Genomic DNA, 26,914 nt, shown 5'->3' on the forward strand with positions numbered 1-26,914 from the left:
CATGGTGTTGGTTTTTCAGTACTTGGCATGCATTCCTGGGACTGAAATCGTGACCCTCCGTGGCACTCGGTCACTGCTGCCAAAGAGATGAATGTTGAACAGGACTTGGAGGGCGGCAGAGGAGGCACGTCCTCCCCCGCCGCCCCGGTGCAGGTCTGTCAGCTCCTCGGGATGAACAGCTGCAGAGCGAGGAGGTCAGGAGTCCCAGGAGTTAACGGGCTGCAGATGCTTCCTCCTTCCCCTCCTCCCTTTACCCCCTTTGGAAGAGGTGACAAACCCAGGCTGGACGTGGGCGTGCAGGCAGGGGACCCCCGGGGACAGATCTGTGCCACGTACATGCCCTGGTGTGCATGGGTGCTTGGCATCACCCTCTCCAGCCTACACAACAGGACAGTTTTAAACCCCACGCAGCCTTAAGGATGTGTTTCTTACAGAGCTTTCCCTATTTCTGCCCCAAAAAATCCCTCTCAATCCAATTAAATGTTTGAATTTAATTATAATTAAGACTAGTTGCTGGCTCTCCCTCTGCCAGAGCCCAAGGCTGTGAGAAGTTTACCATCCCCTCTCTTCTCCCCCGCGGTATCTGCTGGGTTGGGTCTGTAGGTATCAGCCACCCGAAGCTCAGAGGCCGGCCGGGTGCTGCCGTGTCACCCAAGCGCCGCGTTGAAGGTGTTTTTCTGCGTGATCAATGCTCCCCAGTTTGGCCATGCGACATTAAAAGGTCTTTAAATGAATTTGGGAACGGGAACGTCGGCACGTTAAAACTTGGCTTCGGTGACCCAGAATATATAAACTAGATTCGATTTTTGAGCGGAGTTATTTATAGGCTACGCTTGACGAGTTACTTTAAATTAGTACCAAAAAAAGGGAAGAAATTGAGAGTGGGAGAAGCGGTGATTTGTGACGTGCGCCCGGTGCGTCCCTCGGGGCGAGTGTACCGGAGGGTGCCACTCGCCTGGTGACCGACACCTCGGGCCCCCCCAAACCCGGGCACCCCCGGCTGAGGGCAGAACCGATGCCCAAGGGCTCCACGTGCCAAAACGCCGCGGTGCTGCCCCCGAGGAGCCGCGTCCGCACGGCGAACCAGCCCTCCCCACCGCCCCCGGGAGCCGGAGGCCCGGCCCGGCCCTGCCCGGGGGCTGGCCCTGCCTGCAGGCAGCGGGGCGGAGGGGACCGGCGCCGCCGCGGCGGCTCCCCCGGCCCCGGTGCCCCCGGCGGCGCAGCGGGGAGCACCGCCCCCTTCCCTCCCTCCGCCCCCCCCCTCCGGGGCCGCCCCGCGGCGGCAGCGGCTCCGGTGCGCGGGGGCGGCCCCGGCGAGGCGGGCGGCCCGCCCCGGGCCGGCGGTTCCCGTGCCCGGCGGGCAGGGCCGGTCGGTGCCGGTTTCTCTGACGCGGCGCCTCTCGCTTCTCTCCGGCAGGACTCCCGGGAGGATGGGATGGATTTAGGGAGCGACGCCGGCAGCAGCCGCTCCAGCTCGGAGTCCAACTCCAGCAAAGCCACGCCGTGCTCGGAGGGCAAGTCCTCGCCGTCCCCCAGCAGCCTGGACCTGGCGGCGCTGGAGGACTCGGAGGAGGAAGAGGAGGAGGACGGGGGCTACCTGCCCTCCCCGCCGGCTCGCCGGGACCCGCCGCGCTGCCCCGCCGGCGATGCCCGCTGCCGCGCCGCGCCCGCCCGCCGGAGCGGCTCCCCCGCCGCCGCCGCCGCGCCCCGCCGCCCCGCCGCTCCCCGCCCGCGGCCGCACCAGCGCCCGCCGCCGCTGCCCCCGCAGGAGCGGCGGCGCGGCGGGGCGGCGGGGCCGGGCGGGCGGCGGGCGCGGAGGGGCGGCGGGGCGCAACCCCCGCGGGAGCCGCAGCCGCCGGCCATGGACTGGGCGGCCCTGGAGAGGCACCTGGCCGGGCTGCAGTGCCGGGAGCAGGAGCGCGGCCGGCGGGCCAGCCCCGCCTCGGTGAGTCGGGCCGGGCGGGCGGAGGGGCGGGCGGGCGGCGGTGACTCGCTGCCCGGCTGCGATCGTGGGGGGCTGCGCCGGGGCGAGCCGGGCTTGGCGGGGAGCGGGGGGGACCGGGCTGGGGGATGTCCTCCCCCGGGACCGGCAGCCGGTGGGGCTGGGGCGGCGTGGGGTGGCGGTTGCGGGGGATGAGAGCCCCCCAGCCCCGGCGGCCGTGCCTCCGGGGCAGCGGGGGACCGGAGGAGGTAACTTCCCCGGAGCATCTCCCGGGGGGGCTGCCCCGCTGCTGGTCCGGCCCCGCGGCTCCGGGGATGGGGCAGCGGCTGGCGCCGGTGCCCGGCGGCAGCGAGGTGGCTCCGCCAGCGCTGGGCCGTCCCCAGGGATGGTTTTCCCTTGCGGGGGGCTCAGGAATAGCGTCCTTTCTGCTGGCGAGGGGCAGCGGCAGGCTGGGGGCAGCTGGTGTATGTCCTCCTTTGGTAAGGGATGATGAGAACCGGGTGTCAGCCAAGATATGAAATCCCCAAACGCGTTTTTGTAGAACACCCTGTAAATTGCTACACAGTCGCGTTATCTACAAGAGTGTTTTAGAAATCGTGTGTAACTTCTGCGACGCGCTGGTTAGCTGAACAAACCCCGCACACGCGCCTGGGGCACCGCGTCGGCCCAGACTCCTCCATAACGCCTGAATTAAAAAGGAATCCAACAGCATCTCCTGAAGCCGCCGCAGGAGCCCTCGGCGGTGATGACACACGTGATGAGATGTGTGCCTCACCACCCACGCCCTACAGCCTCGCCGCTGGCGTGCTTGGGGTGTTTTTATGATTTTTTTTTAAGGCATTCCATCCCCTTCCTTCCTGTGAAGTCATCTGCCTCAGGAAGGTGGGGATTTCCCCCTAAATCCTTGAGTGACACCTAATTGGTGAGAAATCTGGGTGGGTGCATAAAGAAGCTGATGGAGGAGTGGGACAGCTGCTGTGCAGGATGCTTTTTTTTTTTCCAAAGCCTGAGTATTGTAGCCTGAGGAACTGACAGGTAACATCCTTATTACAGCCATTTGTGCAGAAACTCAGCTTTAAAAAAAAAAAAAAGCTCATTTTTGTGGTTTGGGAGCTTATTGCTACAGAGTTATCTGATAAACTCCTGCCCCAGCTGCTGGCAGTGCTGGAAACTCTTTGCCTCCAGGCATGTGCTTAACCAGGTGAGGTGTCACCTATGGAATTTTGCCTGTTTCACCTCTGTAAGGATCTTCCTCCTCCATCTTTCTGTTCCCTCCCACAAGCACAACGGCACTGGAAGGCATTCACGGCTGCCTCACGCCCTGGCTTGTCCTGCTGAGAGTTGGGGTTTGCAGGTTGTGCCGGCAGCACGTGGAGCTGGTCTGAACCGTGATGGGCACCCAGGTTTGGGCATGGAGGAGCCTGGCGCCTTGAGAGCATCTCCGGTGGGTAGGGCTGAGCTGCCAGCCCTCTTACGCTTACAAGCAGCTGGAGATTCCCGCTGTGCAGACGTGAGTTTTTTACTGTATGTGGCCCTGGAGAGACTATTGCAGTCTACAACTACCTGAAGGGAGGTTGTAGCAGAGTGGGAGTCAGCCTCTTCTCCCAGACAACCAGCGCTAGGACAAGAGGACACAGCCTCAAGCTTGGCCCGGGGAGGTTCAGGTTGGACATTAGGAAGCATTTCTTCTCAGCAAGGGTCATTAGCCATTGGAAGGGGCTGCCCAGGGAGGTGGTGGAGTCACCATCTCTGGAGGGGTTTAAGAAAAGCCTGGACATGGCCCTTAGTGCCCTGGTCTCGTTGCCATGGTGGTGTCAGGGCAATGGTTGGACTCGATGATCCCAGAGGGCTCTTCCAACCTCATTGATTCTGGGATTTCCCACCCAGGGTGAAGGCACAGCCCACACCCCGTGGGGAAGAGGCATTTCCCAAGGAGGTGTGTGATGCCCCCATGGTACCGCCATCCCCTCCCGCCCAGTTTGGGCTGCGTCTGCAGCACCCAGACCTGTGCCCCATGAGCTGCGAGGGACTCAATGCCTTCAAGGCTAACTAAAACCAGATTGAGGAGAAAATCTCTCTTTTTATTTTTATTTCTTTTTCCTCCTGCCCCTGACATTTTCCTGCGGTTCAGTCTCTTGCTATTTATAACAAAACCTTGCCTTGCCCTGCTGGAAGCCCAAGTGTTTGTAAACACGGAAATCATGAAGTGAAACCAGCCAAGAAGCAACTACAGTGAAGATGGACTAGCTTGCTCCAACTGCTAGCCGAATGTATTAGAAAAAGGGAGATTTTGGTATTACAGGCCTTGGCTGGTGTGATCTAAAGTGATCTCGTCACCAGGGACGTGGTGTGAAAGCAGCTTTGAGTGAAGTGTTTCTTGGGCTGGTTTATGTTAACAGGGATCAAGCGTAGATGATCTATTAAGGAAAATTAAAATCCTGAGCGACTCCTATGAAATTGGAGGAATAGAGAGTTCTTTCTGGTGTCAATATCTATATTTAGTTGCTTTTTGTCGTGCTCCAGGAGAAGGTAGGGCAGAGGCCACCTCGCTGGGACAGGAGTGACCTATCACAGCTCCGTCTGCTCTCAACTTTAGGTTCTAGGAGGTTTTCTAGGCAAGGAAGATCTGGGCTGAAACTCAAGGCTGCAGCTGGGCTAAATAAGATGTTTAAGCTGAAGAGGGACCTGTACGTGCAGAGATCTGCCCCAGACGCTGGGAACATCGGAGAAAGTGAATATTAATTACATGGGAATGGCTGCTGTTTAGCTTCCAGATGCAATTACACAGCACAAACAAGCTATGAGGGCCAAGGCTGGTTCCTCAGGTCGCAGACAGGGTAATGGTGGCTGAGAAGCTCCTACCAGGAGCATTCGGGAAGAGGCTGGCAACTTCTGCTGAGCTTTGGCAGCCCCGTTAAATGATGCTGGTGAGAGAACTGCAGGAGCAGCTGGGTGGGGTGGTGCTGGGCTGCAGGTCTGTCGTCCTGGCCATGCCGTGTCCATGGGCAGGTTGTTCTCAAGATGTGGGCTTGCTGTAATGCCACCCAGATCCCAAATGCCGCCTCGATTTGGTGGCTCTGGGAGAGTTCACGTGGGTCAGGTACCTATGGGAAGACGATGTCTAGAAATGGAAGATGTTTCCTTATTTCTCCCAAAATGAGGGTGAAATGACTGTTTCTGGAGCTGCAGTTGGGCAGACAAGCTGCCTGCAAGCCTGCTCAGACACACACAAGCCCGATGGGCTGCGTTAGATGGCTCCTGAGTCTGCTGGACCTCTACCTAAGAGAAGAAATGACATCTTTTCTGAAGGCTGTTGATGCTTAGAAGGTTTGTCAAAAAGATGCTTGGACCAATCTCCTCACCCAGGCGCGGGAAGCCTGGCACCCCCGTTTTTTTTTTCCCTTTACTCAGCTCCTGGCTGTATCCAAAGCGGTAACAAATGTGCCGTGAAATGATTTATGGTGCTTAGGAGCTGTCAAGGTGCTCGGGAAGCAGCGGCGCTCTGCTTGCCGTTTCCCTAATGGCTCTAATAAAATCCAAATCAGCGTTAATGGTTTTAATATTATTTCCATTGCGTCTCCGAGGATGGTAATTATAATCAATAGGTTATATTGTCTGAAAATATCTGCAAATTCCATAGTCAATTAAGAAAAACACTTGCAGGAGAGGAAATGGCTCAGCCAGCCGACTTACCCCCGTAAAGAGACTCGGATGCTGGTGACAGTCCGTAGATGGATGGCACTACCGAAGGGATTTTGCTGTCCACGGAGCAGCCTTATTGCAGGCAGCGGCGATAAAAGCTCATCCCTGCAACCTCCAGGACTTCTCTGCCGAGAGACCTGGGTCAGAGCAGCCGTTGTGGAACAAGAAATGTGTAGACCAGGCTGGCAAAAGGGAGTAGAGAAATGGAGCGAGCAACAATTCTTCTGCACTCAACGGGCGCTTGGTAAAGCCCTACAAGAGCATCGGTGTAGCACGGGAACGTGGGCCGGGATCAAGTACAGAGCCTTGGCACATTGTCCTTAGCATTTAGGGAGCAAATATTTGCTTGAAGATCGGCAGTGAGTTTGTTCTCACTTAAAATACGTAGTAATTGCTTGATTGAGCTTGCTTAAAGTGTTAGGTTCTTCATCCCTAGATGATGTTCGATGTTGTCTTGGCTGCGAGTGTTGGGAGTAGGAAGTAACAGCCAGGAGTTTAATGCCTGAAAGCAGTCTTCCCCAGACAAGAACCGTCGGTGCAGTAACTTCTGGCACAGTGGTTTTCAAAATCAAACCTCTGGCTCGCAGGAAATTGCATTTCTGTCATCCCTACAGCGTAGAGGCCCAGCAAGATGCTCTCCCTCCACCTGACAGCTCTGTTACCTGTTCGATTTGACCATTTAACTCTTCATCAGGCAACTGAAGAAAGTCAAAGTCGGGATGAGCGAGGTTCTTGAGGGCAATTCATTTGTTTTAAGGCTTAGCTGACATGAAAAACAAACCTTTTAGCTGTGGAAAATACTGTCATTTCAGTGAAGCCAGGGGTTTGTGTTTGCTGTGTGCCAGCATCCCTGGGTGCGGGACATGCGGGAGGTATTGCAGCCGGCGATGCGTCGCTGCCGTGGAGGAATCGAAGCAGCCCTGTACTTTGGCCACTTTCCACCCAGCTCAAAGGTTAGATGAGGCTGGCAAGATATTAATGATCCTGCCAAAGTGTGCAGCGTCATTAAGCTACGAGAACATCTATAGGTACTCTCAAGTGCTTGTTGCTTGAGGAGCGTTGGTAATTACATAGATTGGAAAGATGTATGTTTGCTGCTTCGGAAACTGGGCCAGGCAAAATGCCCGTGATTAATAATCCTCAGCAAAAACTTTATCTCCATTGCTGCTGCAAAGCCTTTCATTAAAGAAAGTGCTAAATACATGGGGTGACAGCATGCGGATTCCTGTGTGATGAATGATTCTCCTTTATCCGAGTTTTATGTTACTTCCTCTGTGTGATGGACCCCAGCGAGCTGGCAGTGCTTCCCAGTCGATTGGTAAGTGAACTGTTGGCCTCTTCTCCCAGGCAACCAGCGATAGGACAAGAGGACACAGCCTCAAGCTTGGCCAGGGGAGGTTCAGGTTGGACATTAGGAAGCATTTCTTCTCAGCAAGGGTCATTAGCCATTGGAAGGGGCTGCCCAGGGAGGTGGTGGAGTCACCATCTCTGGAGGGGTTGAAGAAAAGCCTGGACATGGCACTTAGTGCCCTGGTCTAGTTGCCATGGTGGTGTCAGGGCAATGGTTGGACTCGATGATCCCAGAGGGCTCTTCCAACCTGATTGATTCTGGGATTCGGTGGGATGTGGAAATCGCCAAAAAAAGCCAAGCAAGTTGGGTTGTTCTAGTGCTAATTGCGTGGCAGCAACAGTAAATCTCGCTTTGATGTACTTGTGTGCCGTACTGAAGAGTGCCATTCGTGGTGCTGGCTATATAAGGCCAATGAGTGTGTTTTAAAGGAGTATTTTTGGTATTGGGTGTCATAAGTAGCAAATTGCCAAAGAGAGAAGTGAGCCTTTATGCAAGTAAAAATTTTTATCACCTCAGAACATCATTTTGTTGGTGTAATCTGGAAATTGAGGGATTCTGCAGTCCTGTACCCCTCCCCTGCTGCGCCGTCGCTAATACTTTCAAATTCCCCCTTAAACCTAAGTGCAGATCTGGGCTGGAAATCGCAGTGGGCAGCAGGAGCACTTGCTTGACAGGATAATAATTATGTACTGCTGCATCTGTTTCTTGCATATTGGGTGTGATAAATGCAAGGTGGTGGGTTTTTAATTCTCAGGATTGACCTGTGCTGTGTCAAACCTGTTATTTTTCCTACCGAAGGGCAGCAGTGACTGTGGCTGCACTCTGCCTGGCAGGGCAGTGGGATGGGGTGTCCCTAACACCTGGCACTGTGGGAAATAATGCTATACATGGAGAGAGAAATTAGAGGGTATTTTAAAACCGTATGAAAAGTTTATTCAGTGCAACTCAAACCACGTCGCAGAGCTACCGAGGAGCACTCGAAAGCCAGGCTAGCTCCACGCCAGCAGCGATTGCCTTTCAGGAATAAGTATTAAACTCAGCAGGTCCTCAAACTCCCGCGGGCGCTTAGGAAAGGTGATAAAATAAATAACAGCGAGCAGAAGGTGATAGGGTTGAAGTCTGACCAGGCGGAGATTGCTGGAGGAGCCGGAATGGCACGTGGTGATTTGCTAAGCACAGAGCAGCAGGTCCTGGGTCTGTCATGGGGAAGTCTCTGCTCTTCTTATGATTCTGCATCTGTAGGATGCAGGACTCCAAAGCTAATGGTCATCGTTGTTGCACAGGGACCTCAGTCATGTCTGCTGAAACCCCCTATTTAAATACTTTAAATAATGTTCCAAATACTCCCAAAACCTTACCAAGTGTGTTTATATTAACAGCAGAATTGGCTTAGCAGTGATATGGACAGCAAGAATTGCTGTGATTTATTTCCTTATTTCTCTCTGCCTGGATTTGAGGTGATTTTTGCATTAACTGGCTGCTGGGTGGAAAATCAGCTGCAATACTTTGTTATTTTTTTAAAGTTTATGTTGGAAAGAAAGAACTGGGTTCTGGCTGCATTCGGGGCGTCATTTCTCCTACTCCTTATAGCAAAAAAAATAAATCAGTAAAATTAATGTCAGTGGCATAAAGCTGGTGCCTGTGTCCTGCAGAGGCAGGTGTGCTTGAGCCAAGCAACGTTCCTGTGATAACCTGGTAAACAGCATCTAGAGAGTGATTCTCCAGGCAAAACCAATCCGGACTGCTCCATGCTTTAAATAACTCCTCAGTATTGTTTGTGTAGCACCAGTGTGAGTTGCTCAGGAGCGGAGATGCTGTGTGACTTCCCCATGTGAAATAAAACGTGTCCTTTCTCGTGTCAGGAGACTTCTCTGTGGTACCTGTTCTAACCAACAAGCTCACACACTGAGCTGTGCCAGTGCAGTTACAGCATGGCTGGGATGCGGTGGGGCAGCCCAGAGGAGGGTTTCAGGGAGCACCGTGTCATATTTTTGGGGAAAAACTGACTTTTATGCTGCTTTTTGAGGGGAAAGCCCGTTGTGAGGGTGTGTAAAAATATTTCTCCCAGCTCTCGCGCTAACCTGGATCTGCCATCGATCCTGCTGCCGTAGGCACAGCGCTGATGGCTGCGGGGGGAAACGAGTTTCCCTCTTGCAATTATCTCCCGTTGTTGCCTTAGATGCTACAAAATTGCCCTTTTCTTCGAGGGCTTCCAGCTTTCCCAAGTGCTTGTGTCGTTTTGGGACGCTTTGTCTTTCCCCGTCGCGCCTACGGGGTCGTTTGCGTCGCAGCAGGGGTAGATCCTATTTATATAAATATCGCCAGCCTGGGTTTCCCCGCTCAGTGATCTATAGATCTCCTTTAAATGAGAAAGTCACGCCGAGGCCGTTTATTTCAGCTTTGTTAAAATGAAATCCGAGCATTCAGCTGGGCCGGAGGAAATAGCTGCAGTTCAGCGGAGGAAAGGGAAGTGCCGGGCTGAGATTTAATCCTCTCCCAGCTGCTAGATGGCAATGCTAAAAGAAGAGAACTATATTAAAGTGCTTAATTCTTTATGCATACAAAAGCTGCTAGTACGTAGGGTCCGTGGGGAATTTGAAGTGCTTTTAGTGAGTTATTAAAAATTTAATCTAAACTTTTTATTTAATGTAATTCTTATATTGAATTTATTAAAGAGGGACTCGGGGAACTATCAGGATTCTGTACCTGAGTCATGTGTGGCCATCCTCTTCTTGTCTCCTTTGCCTGATAGGAGGTCGATGATAAACCATTTTTAGGAGTTTAAAAATAAATTAATCTGTGAATCGTTTTTCCTTACTGAATTCTCTATGCTGCGCATTTGCATTAATGCATAATATCCAATAGCTTAGCATATATCCTGGCACAATCCAGCTGCTTTCTTCTGCTTTCTCATCTATTATTTCTCAGGTTGAAAATCCTAAAGCCAGCCTCTCGCTGGGCCTTGCAAAGATGAAAGAGGAGGAAGACTCCCAGCTTGTCACTTCTGTGGCCTGACCTGGGAGCTGTTGGGAGCAGCAGGGAAACATCCTGTAGCCTTGAAAAAACCTCGCCGGGACCTTTTCCAGTTGTCTGATTCTGGGAAGGGCGTGAAGTGGGTGAAAATGAGGGCGTGTGCCTACAAACCACACCTCTGTGCAGCCTCTTCTCTCGGAAGTCTTTTAAAACATAGCCTCAAATGACCAAAATGCCTATTATTTGCATATCTTAAGACTATTTAAATTGCACATAAGTGCTCAGGGCTTATCCAGTCCCCCTCCCTGCACTAGCTTGGTGTAGTAACTGTAGCTTTATTTAAAAATTTTTTTGCTTGATAAAGTAATGTATTTGGAGGAAAACTCGTAAACATGTAACGTAGCACATGTCTGGTGGAGATTTTACATCCCTGAACACGATTCCTGGGTTTACAAACCAGGGCTCCTGCCTGGCTCTTGCTCTGCTTTCATGTTAAAATGTATTTATTATCCTTGTGCTCTGCACTCGCAGCTCCCATCGGAGGGGATGCAGAGAGAAGCTGTGCAGCAGACAGCAAACACCTTCTCTGAGCGTTTTCTTTCTGCAAGCAGCTTTACCCCAGTTCCTTTCACACTGATAGCTCGGTAAACTCCAAAAATACAAACCATCATTTCTCTATAGAGGGAGTCTGAGGCCCAGAAACAGCTTCTGCTTAATGGGATATCGAGAGGTCGTGCCGATACCTGATGGCTGGGGAGCTCCTGGAGCTTTGGAAAAACATCACCAGGCTTGTTCACAGAAGGTAGGACTTAATCCTGGAGCCACCTCGGTGTACCCTGGCGATGCAGAGGTGTAATGGTGGAGTTAATGTCCCTGACATTAAATGCAGGAGTCTGATATACTATTAAATAGGCTGTGGTAGGGCACGGCATGGGGTGAGTACTCCGATTCCTCTGGCCAGCTGCAAGGGCTGAAGTCGGGCCAAGGCAGGGGTTTTATTTGCATCACTGCTCACTTTTCTTTGTTATATTTGACTTCTCGTTTGTCTTCATGGGTGTTGAAGAACTAAAGTCTTATTTCACTGCTTCATTATCATTTTTTTGTTTAAACTTGAAAATTATATTGGACTAGTGTGTGGAGCCTGAACGCATGGAGAGAAGACTGGACATGGCACTTAGTGCCCTGGTCTAGTTGCCATGGTGGTGTCAGGGCAATGGTTGGACTCGATGATCCCAGAGGGCTCTTCCAGCCTGATTGATTCTGTGATTCTGTGATTCTGAGTTCTGCTGGAAAAGGGGCTTGGGGAGCTGAATGCTGTTTCGGGTGGATGTGATGCTCAGAGGAGCTCAGAAGACAGCCCCTGTCATGAGAACAAATGGTCATTCTCTGCGCTTTGGCCGGGGGAACAAGGAGCCGCTGTGTGCAAATGCAGCCAGGCCGTGCAGGGGTGATGTGCCACTTCCCGGTGTCCCTCGGGCACGATGGGGTGAGCACACCCCAGGGTTTGTGCATTGGAGGGGCTGGAAGCTGCAGGCAGTCGCTTTGCTGGGCCAGGGTGTCATAGAATCACAGAATCACAGCATGGTTTGGGTTGGAAGGGACCTTAAAGCCCATCTAGTTCCAACCCCCTGCCACGGGCAGGGACACCTTCCACCAGCCCAGGTTGCTCCCAGCCCCATCCAACCTGGCCTTGAACACTGCCAGGGAGGGGGCAGCCACAGCTTCTCTGGGAGCCTGGGCCAGGGTCTCACCACCCTCACAGGAAAGAATTTCTTCCTAATATGTAATCTAAATCTCCCCTCTTTCAGTTTAAAACTGTTCCCCCTTGTCCTGTCACTACTTGTAAAAAGTCCATCTCAAGCTTTCCTGTAGCCCCTTGAGGCACTGGAAGGTGCTAGAAGGTCTCCCCGGAGCCTTCTCTTCTCCAGGCTGAACAGCCCCAGCTCTTTCAGCCTGTCTCCAGAGCAGAGGGGCTCCAGCCCTCTGAGCATCTCCATGGCCTCCTCTGGACTCGTTCCAACAGCTCCATGGTCTAGTTGACATGGTGGTGTCAGGGCAATGATTGGACTCAGTGATCCCAGAGGTCTCTTCCAACCTGATTGATTGATTCTGTGATTCTATGTCCTTCTTCTGTTGGGGGCCCCAGAGCTGGACGCAGCACTGCAGGGGGGTCTCACAAGAGCGGAGCAGAGGGGCAGAGTCACCTCGGGGCTGGCAAGGCCAAGTGCTGCTGGAGCAGCCTTGGAGGGGGCTCCCGCCAGCCTGCGCTGCGTGTGGTTATTGATCCCTCCGTCGTCCTGTGCCTTCATCCCAGGTACAACGCTGCACCTCTCACCTTCCCCCTTCTGCTCATCCACGTTAATCCTCCGGGAGCGAGCGCTGCTGCTGCCGGGCCCTCCTGCCCTCAGTGGCTCCGTCATCGCTCAGCTCAGAGGTTCGATGTTGACACAGAGATGGTGTAAGTTAAAAAAAAAACCCAACCTGTAATAAACCCCTCACATGCCTGCCTGTCAGTATCGATCCAATTCCAGCAGACACCCTACAATGAATTACCAGCAATCTTTATTCTGTGTAAAAGACTCTCAGAAAACAATACACCGTGTTATTAGGAGGAGCTGGGGGCTGCCAGAGCAGCCCTGCTCGGAGGAGAAGGGTGCCTGAGGCAGCACAGGAGCGGGGAAAAATGTGACTGAGGAGAGTCCTTCTCTTGCTCATATATGGAGCTGCTGCGGCACCAGGCAGCAGCCCCGCGCTCCCTCGCTCCGTGACTAATAAGGCTCAGCCGGGATCCACCCTTGCTGAGCCTGTTATTTTTAGCTGTTCCCAGCCTCACGCCCGGTGTGCCGGCCCTGCCGAGGGCTCTGACTTCACGTCTCGGTTTAAATACTGCTTTTGCAGCCGTGGAGGGCTGCGGTGGCAGGGATGGGGTTTCTTATCGCGGCTGGTGTTGGGTTTGGAGCTTGTAACTGATACCCGTTGCAGAATGGGCCGTGTCCCTTTGGTGTAAGCAGCTTCCCGACCTACCAGCTGCTGCAGCGCCAGAGGATTATTGTTTTTTTTCTTTCTCAAGTGACAGTGGGGTTGGGAGTCAAACTCAGAAAATCATCTTTACATCCATGTTCGTAAAGGCTGAAAACATAAACCAAGCCTAAAGCGAGAGCCAGGCTTTGGACCCGGGTTTGCTCCCACACAGTAATCGCATCCTTCCAAAAAACCCTGGTCTGGGCAGTGGAGGGGTCTGAACCTCTCCAAAGGCTCCTTGGTTTGTGTGTGTAGTAGAAGTAGACCCCGAGAAAGGAGCTTGCAGTTATGTCCAGCAGACTTCAGAGCTGCGTGAAGAATCCCCTTCCATCTATTTTTATCCCAGCCATGACTCAGAGGGGGGTTTGTCTCCATAAACTCACGCTTTTATTGCAGAAGCATTTAAAGGACGCTGCTGTTACCTGGTTGTATCAGTATGTTCATATTTATGGTGTTTGGTGTTGAACTCAATTTCAGGGAGAGTTTGTAGAATGGCTTGTTTACTTCTCCAGCCTGTAAGTCCCCTTTCTGCGCTTTTACCGTCCACTTTGCAATTAAAATGAGTTGAAAAATAAAACCAGCCCATCAATAAGCCCTCTCAGCTGTTCCCTGTGGGAAAGCACGAGGGAAATGGGAAGGGATAGATGGGCTCGAGGCGAGCGGTGGCAGGGTAACCCCGTCCCCATCCCAGATGTTGCCCTCTGACTTCTCTGGGGTCAGTGGCTTCATTTATAATTGGTAACTCGGTGCCTAATTTTTGTTATTGGATGGACATAGGTGCGAGCTGGAGAAGAGGAGGCTCAGAGGTGACCTTATTGCAGTCTACAACTACCTGAAGGGAGGTTGTAGTGAAGTGGGAGTCGGCCTCTTCTCCCAGGCAACCAGCGATAGGACAAGAGGACACAGCCTCAAGCTTGGCCAGGGGAGGTTCAGGTTGGACATTAGGAAGCATTTCTTCTCAGCAAGGGTCATTAGCCATTGGAAGGGGCTGCCCAGGGGGGTGGTGGAGTCACCATCTCTGGAGGTGTTGAAGAAAAGCCTGGACATGGCACTTAGTGCCCTGGTCTAGTTGCCATGGTGGTGTCAGGGCAATGGTTGGACTCGATGATCCCAGAGGGCTCTTCCAACCTGACTGATTCTGTGATTCTGAGCTGTTTGTATGAGCCACACTAAGGGCAAATGAATTGCCCGTGTGCAGGTGACACTGCTGTCTGCCTGCGTGGCCAGGCTGGAGTTTCAGGGACTTTGCCACAATTAAAAGGGCTTAATAGTTCATCCAGAGATTGCTTTTGGCCCCAGACCAGTAGCTTAATGGTTGCTAAGGGTTGAGCGTGGGACGTGGGGTTGCTGTACGTGCTTCCAGCTCAACATTTCTGTGTAACTCCTGCTGTCCCCAGGCTGAGGAAGGTGAAGGCCACCCTGTCCTTCATCCTCTCGGGGAAAAATCTCTCTCTTCCCCCTCTGCTCATGCCATTTATTTCCCTCTTCTCTCTTCATTGTCGGAAAATACATTGATTTCTCTCCCTGCCTGCTGTTGGCGGTGTAACAGGGGCCCAATGCAACTTTTAATTTTTTTGAACATAAAAAATTTATATTTGAAAAATGAAAATGAGGAAAATAAATGGGGGAGGAGGGGACGGGAAAGCCTGCCCGCCAGCTGCACGCAGCGAGCCTCAGTGTGCTGCGTGGCGAGGGGAATTTGAAAACATACAACTGGGTTATGAGCTCTGTTAAAACCTTCCACCAAATTTGTTATCAAAGAGATCTGAGGAAGATGTTACTCAGAGCTGAGGCATCAAAAGAAATAGCTTTAATGATTTGAAGTGATTCTCTATCAATATTTATACAGCTGCAGATTGGGGAATCTTTTATGTAAGATCTCAGATGTTTTTTAGGAGCTGCTGGGTGCCAGCAACCCCTCACCCAGGCACAGCCCCGAGCAGAAAATGGGCTTTTGAGCCCAAGTCGGGGGGTGAGGGCTGTCGGCGGGTCCCCCCCGTGTTTCAGCCATCTGAAAGTTGTTTGTAGCTGATGGAATTTTCCACAAATCCTCTCCCAAATGCGACAGAAACAGCGCTACGGAGCGAGGTGGGTTGTAATGTTTTAATTTATTGATGCTAATACCAAAGCTTCCAGGTTTACCTTGTCCTGCTGAAAATCTCATGTTCTCCATAGCATTTTGCATACCATGAGTGTTGCAGTTCCAAAAGAACAGTTTATTCTTAGGACTATAAATAACACTGCAAGGAGGCAGCTGTAGCTTTCCTGTTGCTCTCTCCCCACGCTTCTCAGGAGCCGGTGGATGAAATGGTTCTCCATCCATTAGCAGTAGCTACTCGGTGGGCTATCAGTCGTACCTGCTCATCATCAGACCGCTTGTAAACGCTCTATTAAGCACGTGTGATCCAGCTTATAAATTGTACAACTGAAAATTAAGCCTGTGCAGTGGGATCAGCGAGTCCACTTCAGACATTAGGAAGCGTTTCTTCTCAGCAAGGGTCATTAGCCGTTGGAAGGGGCTGCCCAGGGAGGTGGTGGAGTCACCATCTCTGGAGGGGTTTAAGAAAAGACTGGACATGGCACTTAGTGCCGTGGTCTAGTTGCCATGGTGGTGTCAGGGCAATGGTTGGACTCGATGATCCCAGAGGGCTCTTCCAACCTGATTGATTCTGGGATTCTGTGAGTCTTCCTAGGTGGGTTTCATGGAAAAGTCTGGTTGTTTACCATATGTTTTGCCACTTTTATATCACCAGAAAGTTATAAATACTTGGGTGACTTAAATTATTCACTCCAATTCCCTGTAAAGCGTTTGACATCCTGTGCATCAGAGGTATCAGAATGTGAAATCACTGTAACCTTCTGCTCCATGTTTTGAGGGAAGAGAAAATCATGGTTTGATGATGTGATGGCAAGGATGCCGTTTGTGGGATGTGTAGAAAATTGGCATTTTTGGATGAATCTCTTACCACTAAAAATGGAGGACGAGACCGTGAAAAGTGCAAGATGTGCATCAAAACAAAAATACAACGGGTGCCCTGCCTGGTGCTCCTTAATTCCCCGGTCACATCGGTGTTCCAAAATAACAGTAACACTCTATAGAGTGGGGTTTTTCCCCTGCATTTCCCTGATAAAGTCATATTTGGTCCTCAGAGAAACAGGAAGAGTTTTATTCCAACATTTCAGCGCACAGGTTTTTATCCTAAAAATCGATCGGTTGGTGCCCTCGTGCTTCAGGAGGGGTTTGTAAAGCTGCTCCCAGGAAAGGACTCCAGGAACCTCTGTGGAAGTAAAAGGGGGCTGGAAGAGGAAAGGGCCCTGGGATGTTTAAACCACAGAGGATTATTCCCTTGTAGAGCAGAGTAACATTTCCAAAATGATGGAAAACACCTCAGCATCATCCTCCTTAAATGAAAACCTAATAGTCTAAAGAATTATATATGAATGTAATCCAAACAAATACTCCCCTTTCCAAGCAGATGTCTAGTATTAACTGATTAAAAAATAATCTTTTTCCTTTTTTTCTTGCTAGATTTAAACCCTGGAAAAGCTTTAGCTTGGCTTAAAGAGGAGCTAAATCCATCACTCCCAGTAAATCATCAGCAAATAAAGCTGAAATCCCGTGATGCCGTATATAATTCCTGGTTCCCTGCAAGGTTACTATGCTGGTGGGTTTGACTCGGGGTGGGCTCCCTGCGTCTCCCTCCGCTGTGCCCAAGTGATGTGGTATTCGTCTCCTACCTCGTTTTTACCTGGTACGTGATCCAGCTATGTATTTATTTTGAGATTTGAAGAAAAAGCATATTAATTTAGACTAGCTTTTGGTATCAACCCAATGGGTTGGCCAGAGTTGTGAGTTCAGAGGAGGGCGACCAAGCTAGTGAAGGGTCTGGAGGGTCTGACCTATGAGGAACGGCTGAGGGAGCTGGGGGTGTTTAGCCTGGAGAAGAGGAGGCTCCGAGGTGACCTTAGTCCAGTCTACAACTACCTGAAGGGAGGTTGTAGCGCAGTGGGAGTCGGCCTCTTCTCCCAGGCAACTAGCGCTAGGACAAGAGGACACAGCCTCAAGCTTGGCCAGGGGAGGTTCAGGTTGGACATTAGGAAGCATTTCTTCTCAGCAAGGGTCATTAGCCATTGGAAGGGGCTGCCCAGGGAGGTGGTGGAGTCACCATCTCTGGAGGGGTTTAAGAAAAGCCTGGACATGGCACTTAGTGCCCTGGTCTAGTTGCCATGGTGGTGTCAGGGCAATGGTTGGACTCGATGATCCCAAAGGGCTCTTCCAACCTGATTGATTCTGTGTGATTCTGTTGTGCCTCCTCAGACAGCAGCATTACTTCCCTACTGCCTTCATCCAGGAGCATCGTTTCCCATTGACCCACCTAGACGACTGCCAGAAGCCTTTCACTCCATTTAATCACTCATTGCTTTAATTTTTACCTGCCTGCCCGCCTCGTTTCTGAACGGGTGATCGCAATCAGATACAGAAGAGGAGCAAATGCAGAGATTGAGGACATGCCTGGCCCTTTCCACCTGAGTCAAAACTGTTAGAGATAGACCCGCACGTGCAAAGCGGAGGGGTAATTTCAGGAGTTTTCCTTGTCATGCACATCATAAATGGCGTTGGAGATTATGCAACGTGTGGAGCTGCTTTTAGCTTGCCACAGGTACTTCTCCAAAGCAGTATATGGAAAGGTGGTTCGGTTTATTTTGATGTTTGGAAATAGCTGCCTCGTTGAATGGGATTGTTTGCAGCTCTGGTTAAAAACAGGCACGACTTCATCCTCCCTTAAAAACTTATGCAGAATATAATATAATAATATAAAAAGAATATAATGTTTTCTTTAAATGAAAGCTGGAGTTTTTTAAAGCCCTTCTCCCATAGCGGAGCTGGGGCGGGTCTGGGGGTTTCTCTCCAGCTGCGCGGGGACTCGGGGGACTCTCCATCCGCCCATGGCTGCTCCAGCCTGTTTGTGTGGGCGAGAGGCTGGGAAAGCTGGGGCAGAGCGATGATCCTACAAAGGCCTTTTTTTTTCTAGAGGCACATCTGGTGCGGGGAAGCGAATCTGAGATGCCCTGTGAGCACGTGTGTCTGGGTTTCAGTGTCACGTGCGGTTCTGAACGTAGCCACAGCTGGCTGTGACCAGGAGCAGGATAAAGCCCTATTTGATGAAGGAAGGAAGGCCAGGCACAGAGTTTCTTGTAGTTGCAAGCCAAAACGTTATTGCCTGCCTGGGTAAGAGTGCCCAGCGTGTGGTACGAGCCCAGCCCACGCACCACCATTGCTCTCTGGGTGTTTTGGTGCCCCTCGGATGGGCCGTGTCCAGCCAAAAATAGGGCTTGAACGTGAGAATTGCAGCATCCTCGCACCCAGCTACAGCTGGGGCTGGCCTGACCCCGAACTTGCAAATGAGGCTCTCGGGGTATGTGTTACCCCCTGGAAAATGAGTGGTGAAGGCAAACTGAGCCAGCTTGAGCTGAGACGGTCTAGGGAAGGAATTGTCCCTCTGTACTTGGCACTGGTGAGGCCGCACCTTGAATCCTGTGTCCAGTTCTGGGCCCCGCACTTCAAGAGAGATGTTGAGGTGTTGGAGCGAGTCCAGAGGAGGGCGACCAAGCTGGGGAAGGGTCTGGAGGGTCTGACCTACGAGGAACGGCTGAGGGAGCTGGGGGTGTTTAGCCTGGAGAAGAGGAGGCTCCGAGGTGACCTTAGTGCAGTCTACAACTACCTGAAGGGAGGTTGTAGTGGAGTGGGAGTCGGAAGGGGGGTTGGAACTGGATGGTCTTTAAGGTCCCTTCCAACCCAAACCAGTCTGTGATTCTGTGATCTTCACAGGCCTTTTCTTTGGAGAACTTGTTCAGAGAAGGGCCCGGTGCGGTGGGAGAGGGGCGTTGGGGTGAGCGTTGTGCCTCCGCCTGGCCCCTGCGCCCCAAACCCGGCCGAGGGGTGCGGTGGCGGAGGCCCCGCGGCCCCCCTCGCTGCGGGGGGGGTACAGCGAGCTGGCGATGTAGGGCAGGGAAACGACTGTGCTGCATTTGTGCGGCAGAGGGTAGGAGAGAGGGATCCTGCAGCTCTGAGCGGCTCGGGGTCTCGCAGCCTTTCGAGGAGGCGCCGCAGTCGCCGCGGTCCATCCCCCTCCGCAGCCGGTGCAGCTGCGGGGCCGGGGCGGGGGGCCTGCAGCTGCCGCTCCGCCGCACCACGGCCCCGGGGCTGGGCTCGGGGGGGCCCTCCCAGCCGTAGCGCAGTGTCTGGGGGGCGGTATTTGGTTTTCCCCGCGGAGCCCCCCCGCTCTTTGTGCCGCCAGGGGCGGGACCAGCCTCCCCCCCCTCTCCCCGCCGTGCTCCGCCGGGGCCGGCGCTGCGCAGGCGGAGCAGCGCGGCAGCATCCATCTTACCGGCGGGCGGCTGGCCCGGGCTCCCAGCCTCCTCCTGCCCATCCTCCTCCTCCTTCTCCCCAACCGGGGCCGGAGACCCCCGCGGGGCGGCTGCGGGCGCTGCCGACTGGGCGGCGGCGGCGGATGATGCACGGAGATGGTGCACCAGGAGAACTGCCCCTACCAGGTAAGGGGCGAGCTCGGCCTGGCACCCCAACCCGAGATGCCCCCCGATCCCATCTGCCCCCCCGATCCCCGGAGTCCCCCGATCCCCGCAGCCCCCCGCCCCACCGGGGGCTCGGGGCGGGGGGGGGTGCGAGCAGCCCGGGTCCGCCTGCTCGGGTTTAAACGGTGGGCTCCTGCCCCCGAGGCACCCCGGGGCTCGCAGGGCAGCGGGTTCAGAGCAGGGGCCGTGGGGAGAAGGCGTGTGCCCGCGGGGGCTTTTGTGCTCGCCGTGGGATGCTCGCAGGCGCAGCGGCTGGAGGGTGGGTTTGGTGCCCGCACCCCCCTGCCTGCACCCCGCACCCCGCTGCCTGCCTGGATGAAACTGCTCCGTGTGCTCGAGCGAGCTGCGGTGTTGCACTTCTGGAGGTGCCGTGGGAGAGCGATGTAAATTTTAGTCTAGAATATTTATTTGCGCTTCCCAGATTTATCGGAGCGTGAGAGCTGACCCGCAGGATGATTATTTTCAGGTGCATTCTTGTCGTGGTTAATGCTGTCCTGCTAAATAATCCATGCAAGAACCGGTGCTGGGTCTGGGGATGAGCGTTTACATCTCTGAGCATCCATCGCAGCCACCCCCAGCCTTGGGGGGGGGCCCTGGGCCTGGAGGCAGCACCATAATGGTGTTTGCTGAGCAACGTCGGGATTATTTTAGTGAGTGAGAGCTTGGGGTGGGCTGTTATGGTGGCTTCGTTGCCTTCTAAAGAGAGGTGGGTGCTTCTGGGTGCACCTGCACGGGAAATGGTGTGTTTAGGGCTCGATAGTCCAGGCAGATTATTAAACACACAAACGCCTGTTCATCTGCTCCGGCGATGCTGAGAGCTGCGTGTGCGTACGTGCCGTGGAGTGGGCTCTGCACAACAGCCAGCAGGCATCCCCGGCGGAGCTGGGCCCAGGACAGCGGCTCAGCCTCCTTTTCCCCCACCAAAGCGTTTCATTCAAACCTCAATCTGTGTTTTAAGACGAAATATCTCATATTGCAAACTGTATCACAAAGGGAAACGATACCAAAGCGTGCGTATATAGAGAGAGAGAAGAGTTGAAAAGATTTTTCACTGAATGTTTTCAATCCAGCAAATGCTTCTGGAAATGAATTTCCATTTTTAGCTCCTTTGCAAAAAAAAACAAATCCTGGTTTTTTTTCAGCCTCTGTTTTAGGGGATGCGATTTTTATGCAGCTCGGAGCCTGTTGCTCTCTGGTGCATTAATAAATGGGGCCATTGTTTCTGCTGCAGCGGATGTTTTCCCAGCACGCTCGTAGGAACGCAAGGGTTAAGGGTTGCGCATTGTTCCCCGGGTGGAAGCTGGTCGGTGGCGGTGGGCGAGCGATGGCGAGAGCGATGGCGAGCGCTGCAGTAAGGCCTGGCCAGCATCCCTGCATGTTAATGCGCTGGGCTCACTGCGATGGCACTGCTGCTGCCTTTTATCTGCTCTAATCTCCTCGCTTGTTTATGAATTGGTTCCTCTTCTCCAACCCAACAAATATTAGAGTGAAAGCAGCCAGAAAGCGTGCAAATCGCCGAAAAAAGTCCAGAGAAACAGTCTTTCAAATGAAATCTGCTTCAAAACCTTCCTACGACGCTGCAAAGATTAGGAACAACCCCAGCCCCCTCCCAAACCCATTAACCCAAGTTTTAATCCTTTTGCAGCCGACAGTCCCTGGTTTTGGCTCAGGCTGGAAGCCAGCAGTGATAGGATTTTGGTGGCTGCCCAAAGTCCCCCGAGGGGAGCAGGGTGGCAGCGTGTAACTCTGCTCTCCTCCCTCCTCGCACCCCTTTTTTTGAAGCTACTAAATAAACTCAAAATAAACCACAAAGAGCAACAAGGCAACACATGAGGAAAACTTGAAAATGTGTTTGTTTTGGAGAAATTCAGCAGAAAAGCTCTGACATGGTCACGTCATGGCTGGGCCATAAGCTCCGTGGCAGGGAGGGTGCTGGGGACGGGGCGCAGCGCAGGTGGGTGCTGAGGAAGAGGAGGGTGTTGCTGTCGTATGCCTCGAAAGTCCTGTTTCACATCATAAATGAGCTGGCGCTGCTGCTCTCTGAAATTCAGGTGGCCGGAGTAGGTCCTCCTGGGGTTTCAGATGTGGCTAAGTCAGGTTCATCGCTTTGAATTTAGGTCAGGTCCTCTGTGGTCAGGAGGTTCAAGAAAGATGTTGAGGTGTTGGAGCGAGTCCAGAGGAGGGCGACCAAGCTGGTGGAGGGTCTGACCTCCGAGGAACGGCTGAGGGAGCTTGGGGTGTTTAGCCTGGAGAAGAGGAGGCTCAGAGGTGACCTTAGTGCAGTCTACAACTACCTGAAGGGAAGTTGTAGCGCAGTGGGAGTCGGCCTCTTCTCCCAGGCAACTAGCGCTAGGACAAGAGGACACAGCCTCAAGCTTTGCCAGGGGAGGTTCAGGTTGGACATTAGGAAGCCTTTCTTCTCAGCAAGGGTCATTAGCCATTGGAAGGGGCTGCCCAGGGAGGTGGTGGAGTCACCATCTCTGGAGGGGTTTAAGAAAAGCCTGGACATGGCACTTAGTGTCATGGTCTAGTTGCCATGGTGGTGTCAGGGCAATGGTTGGACTCGATGATCCCAGAGGGCTCTTCCAACCTGATTGATTCTGGGATTCTGTGAGCTCAAGCGGGATGAGAGGCCAGCGCGCAAATCCAGGCCTTCACACCCAATAAAGGTTGTGCTCTGACGTGTGTGTTGGCAGCGCTGGGCTGGCCCGCAGCCTTTGCCAGTGCTTCACTTTGCTTTGTAAATGTGTATTTTCAGCGTTGGCCGACAGGTCCACCTTTGTGTGGAGCAAAACGGGACTCAGGGCTTTGTCTGTGTTTCTTTGGCAGCGCCGTACGAGTGGGCAATATGTCTAGATTTACATCGTCTCCTTGGGTTGATTTCTAATGTGTTTTTAAAAGTAGAGAAACCCCCGGTGCCCCTGCCTGAGGCGGGAGGCTCCAAACAGGCAGTTGCCCCTGGGAACCGGTTTTGGCTCCGTACGCTGGCATCGGTCATGGTCTGAGCTATCTGCTGGCGGGAGGGTCGCTCTGGAGACGTTACCGGGCTTTACACATGCAAAGAAAATGAAAAAAGAAAAAAATCTGATGTGAAAAAATGAGATTTTATTTGCTTAGAAATAATTTCTTAGGTGGGTCTGGGTTCGCTTGGGACCTGGTCTGGGTGTGTGCGTCAGGCTTGACTCTCTGGTGATGCCACGTTGGTGTGTGTTTCTTGAGAAAGACCCCTGTGGGTGGGGAGGTGCTGGTGTCCCTGTGGGTGGGGAGGTGCTGGTGTCCCTGTGGGTGGGGAGATACTGGTGTCGCTGTGGGTCAGGCTGGCTGCCCAGGGATGGACCAGGCAAGGCTGGCTGGCACCTGCTGCTCCCAGGGTCTCACCAAGCACTGAACCATAGAAGTGGTCCATTAAAGTCACAAGCTTAAACTATGAAGTGCTCATTTAAAAAAAGAAAGATATTTTATTAGGTTGCTTTTGTTTAATATCTTTAGGGTTTCGTAGGCTTTTGTGGCATGTAGAAATACCAGGCTGTCATCATCTTTTTCATTAAAGTGAATACAACTTCTCATGGCATAATATAACCCCAAGAGACGGGCCTTGGAGAAAACCTCAAATGCCACGAAAGCCACCACAGAGCGCTGGCAGAGCTGGGGAGCTGCTGGCCTGGCCTGTGCCTGTGGCTGCCACGCTGGAGGGATGCGACGTTGGGTGACAGCAGAGGAACCTCGGTCCGTGTGGCCGAGCACGCTGACCCTGCATCCCAAACTGCTTACAATAAAATAAACAAATCCTGCATTATGGAGAGCTGAGGCTGGAGGCTGCCTTGTTTAGACAAGAGATCACCAAAAAAGCTCTGCGAAGGCGGTGGAAAGCACTCAAGAAAGATGTTGAGGTGTTGGAGCGAATCCAGAGGAGGGCGACCAAGCTGGTGAAGGGTCTGGAGGGTCTGACCTACGAGGAACGGCTGAGGGAGCTGGGGGTGTTTAGCCTGGAGAAGAGGAGGCTCAGAGGTGACCTTAGTGCAGTCTACAACTACCTGAAGGGAGGTTGTAGCGCAGTGGGAGTCGGCCTCTTCTCCCAGGCAACTAGCGATAGGACAAGAGGACACAGCCTCAAGCTTGGCCAGGGGAGGTTCAGGTTGGACATTAGGAAGCATTTCTTCTCAGCAAGGGTCATTAGCCATTGGAAGGGGCTGCCCAGGGAGGTGGTGGAGTCACCATCTCTGGAGGGGTTTAAGAAAAGCCTGGACATGGCACTTAGTGCCCTGGTCTAGTTGCCATGGTGGTGTCAGGGCAATGGTTGGACTCGATCCCAGAGGGCTCTTCCAACCTCATTGATTCTGGGATTCTGTTTGGTTTTCTCCTGGAAGCGGAATTTTCACTGGAGACCAACATGGGCTCTGTGGGATCCACTCAGGGGATGCCTCTCCATGAGGCTGGTCCTGGAGCATCCCGGCTCGGAGGGCAGGGCAGAGGTGAGCCGGCCTGAAACCTGGAATGGGGGATAAAACGTTTTAAAAGCTGTGGGTGAGAAGTGCTAAATATATTTTTGGTCAACTATGTCACTTCCTACCCTTAGGGGTGGCTTTGATGTCAGTTTGCAGATAGCCTGATGCTCCTGGCCACCACATCCTTCCTCTTGAGCTATGGGATTATTTTTTTTTTTTGGGTTTATTGTGTCAGGATCCGTCCCCATGGCCGAGAGAGGAAGTTAATTTAGCAACGGCAGGAAAGGACACAATGAGTCAGCGGTGGAGGGGAACTAAAAATAATGAACTATCCAGAGAAGGACGTTGTTTCCTTTGGGATTTATAGTTACAAAGCAGCGCCCTGGGACAAGAATGGAATTAAACAATCCTGTTTATTATTATTGTTTTTTCCTGAAACTTCAGAGTAGATGAATGCTGTGATGTGTAAGTTGGGTGTTGTTAGAGCTGGGAATCTAACGAGAATGTGCATTTGGGGTGAAATGATGTAGGCAGGGCTTGGATGTATCGTTTAACCATGTAAACTTTGTAGGGCTGTTAAAATAATACACTAGCAAACACCACCCGCCGTGATGGGTGCGACAGGACGGGGTCGGGGAGCGGCAGCCGTGGCGTGAAGCCTGGTTCTCCGGGCAGCAGTGCGGGAGGCACGAGCTGGAGCTGTAAGCGGTGCAGGGTTGGGGGCTGCGGACCCCCCTGGGAGCCAGGGCTGGGGTGCTCGGCCACCCTGAGCGGGGACCGGGCGGCGCGGGGGTCCCCGGGCTCTGCGAGCCCGCGAGACGGGTGATGGGTTAAGGCTGAGTGCCTGTTTGAGCTCTGTTGGTTAATCCCTAGAAACTTTTTTTCACCTGAAAAAGCTGATTTAGCCAAGAAATAGTTCCCTGGCGTCCTTTCGGGTGTTTTTTTGTGTAAAGAGTGAAAACTTCACGTTGTGGTTGACGCTGCCGTGCCCGCCCGTCCTCGAGGGCTCAGCACCGCGCCGGCTCTGCCCAGGGCCACCAGCTCCTCCGACTGCCCGGGCTTCCTTAGGATAACGTCCAGGTGAAAAACCCAGGAGAAAGCCCCTTCCTCCTGCCTGCTCTGGCCCTGGCTACGCCGCTGGGCTGAGGATTTTGACATCAGACACCGGGTTTTTTCCTGCCCTTGTGTAGCCGGTGAGGGCTCGGAGCTATTTTTATCCGGCGCTGGCAGTGGCTGGGGGAGGACGCGGCTTCCCTGGCCCGCGCAGCCCTCGCCTCCCTCTCACCAGCTGGCCGAGGCTCCGGCGCTGCCGTTGACTTTATTAGGGAAAAGCAAGGTGCAGCGGCGCGGCCGGGAGGCGAGAGGGGCCGGGGGAGCATCCAGGCAGGGGGACGGTGGGCTGCCGCGGGCCTGGGCTCCGGGCGCGAGCGCTTGATCCCATGGTGGCCATCAAAGAGGAGAAGAAGGACTGAGATGCCCCGGCGGGAGCGTTTCGGCGGCCACGTGAGGACCCGGGAGCGAAGGAGATGAGCGGGGAGGGTGATGGCATGGGTGACGTCATCAGGAAAGCCGCGGCGCCGGGCGCGGAGGGCAGTTATAAAAAGGTAAGGGACAAAAAGGAGCCTTCTGTCTGCCAACAGTTGTCCTCTTGGCGTTGGGGGGGACCCACCGACGCTGCCCACCACCCTCCCAGGGCGCTGGGTTGCGGGTGCCGGAGCGGGGAAGCGTTCGGTGGTGTTGAATGCACCGGCACGGGGCAGCAAACCTCCCTCCCTCGGCGTTTCCGTATCACTTTATGATAAAGAAAATGTAACGAGGTGTTGCCAAACGCATTCTTTTACCTTGAGACCTCTGGTTTTTAAGGCAACTTGCTCGAGATACACCAGTTTGACTTAGTTTTGCATTTACCAGCAAATCTGCTGTGAAGAAAAATGAGATAAAAACAAATGTTCTGCGGTTATGATTTGTAAATCCAATAATAGCCCTTGTGCTTTACAGAGATAAAACAAGGCGCTGCCCATGGGTCTGGAACGTTAAATATAGTAATTGTCTGTGGCTGGTAATGACAGACCCTGGCAAAAATAGCCTCAGTGGCCTGAGCAGGGCCAGGCACAGGCTGTCACCCTGCTTGGTGCCGGTGGATGGCCCCGGCATCCAGCCTCCGCCAGCCTTGCTGCACTTGAACCCTGGCATCGTACAGCCGTGGCACTGCCGGGCCAGGCCATTGGAAGGGGCTGCCCAGGGAGGTGGTGGAGTCACCATCTCTGGAGGGGTTTAAGAAAAGCCTGGACATGGCACTTAGTGCCCTGGTCTAGTTGACATGGTGGTGTCAGGGCAATGGTTGGACTCGGTGATCCCAGAGGGCTCTTCCAACCTGATTGATTCTGTGATTCTGTAAATAAAAGGAGTTAGGTTCCAAATGACGCGTGTGTTTTGGTAAGGGATTGCCAATATAATGGGCAGTGTCATAAAGTAATATATGTAGTCAGCGCTGGAATTAAATTATTAGCTATTTTAAGTTAATAATTTGCATTTTGTTATATCTCACTTCCTTGTATCAAAAAAAAAGGTGCTTGAATTTTAGTTAGACAGGTAAAATGTGGGAAGCACAGTTATATTAATTACCACCATGGACGCAGCCCGTGCTTGCCTGTTCTGTTTTCTTTTGTTGTGTATTCTTGATCGGGTATTATGTGTTATTTTAAAATTAAATGCTTCAGAATGTTCCTTCTATCAATAACTTGCCGCCTGGTATGAATTTGTTGTCAGCGTTGGCACATAATCCATTAGTGACAGACACCAGGATGGCACTGGTACTAATTTTGAATCTAGGTCTGTGGGTTTCATTTATTGCACATAGATTACAGTCATCTCCGTCATTGTTGA

At 52.9% G+C, this 26,914-nt stretch overlaps 1 protein-coding gene across 4 annotated transcripts in view; it reads left to right on the forward strand.

Annotated features, from left to right (window-relative positions):
- The window catches only part of SCHIP1 (schwannomin interacting protein 1), a 197,940-nt gene that overhangs the window by 164,052 nt on the left and 6,974 nt on the right, over positions 1–26,914 (forward strand). For 2 of the 4 annotated variants that reach the window (XM_068407039.1, XM_068407038.1), the window contains exon 5: positions 1,418–1,945. In XM_068407039.1, the coding sequence (XP_068263140.1) occupies positions 1,418–1,945 (528 nt within the window). Of the gene's footprint in view, positions 1–1,417; positions 1,946–19,366; positions 19,545–25,258; positions 25,633–26,914 lie in introns of those variants that run through there. The other 2 variants (XM_068407041.1, XM_068407040.1) reach the window with 2 other exon arrangements.

The sequence above is a fragment of the Nyctibius grandis genome, chromosome 8, assembly GCF_013368605.1.
Source record: "Nyctibius grandis isolate bNycGra1 chromosome 8, bNycGra1.pri, whole genome shotgun sequence".
Lineage (NCBI taxonomy): Eukaryota > Metazoa > Chordata > Aves > Nyctibiiformes > Nyctibiidae > Nyctibius > Nyctibius grandis.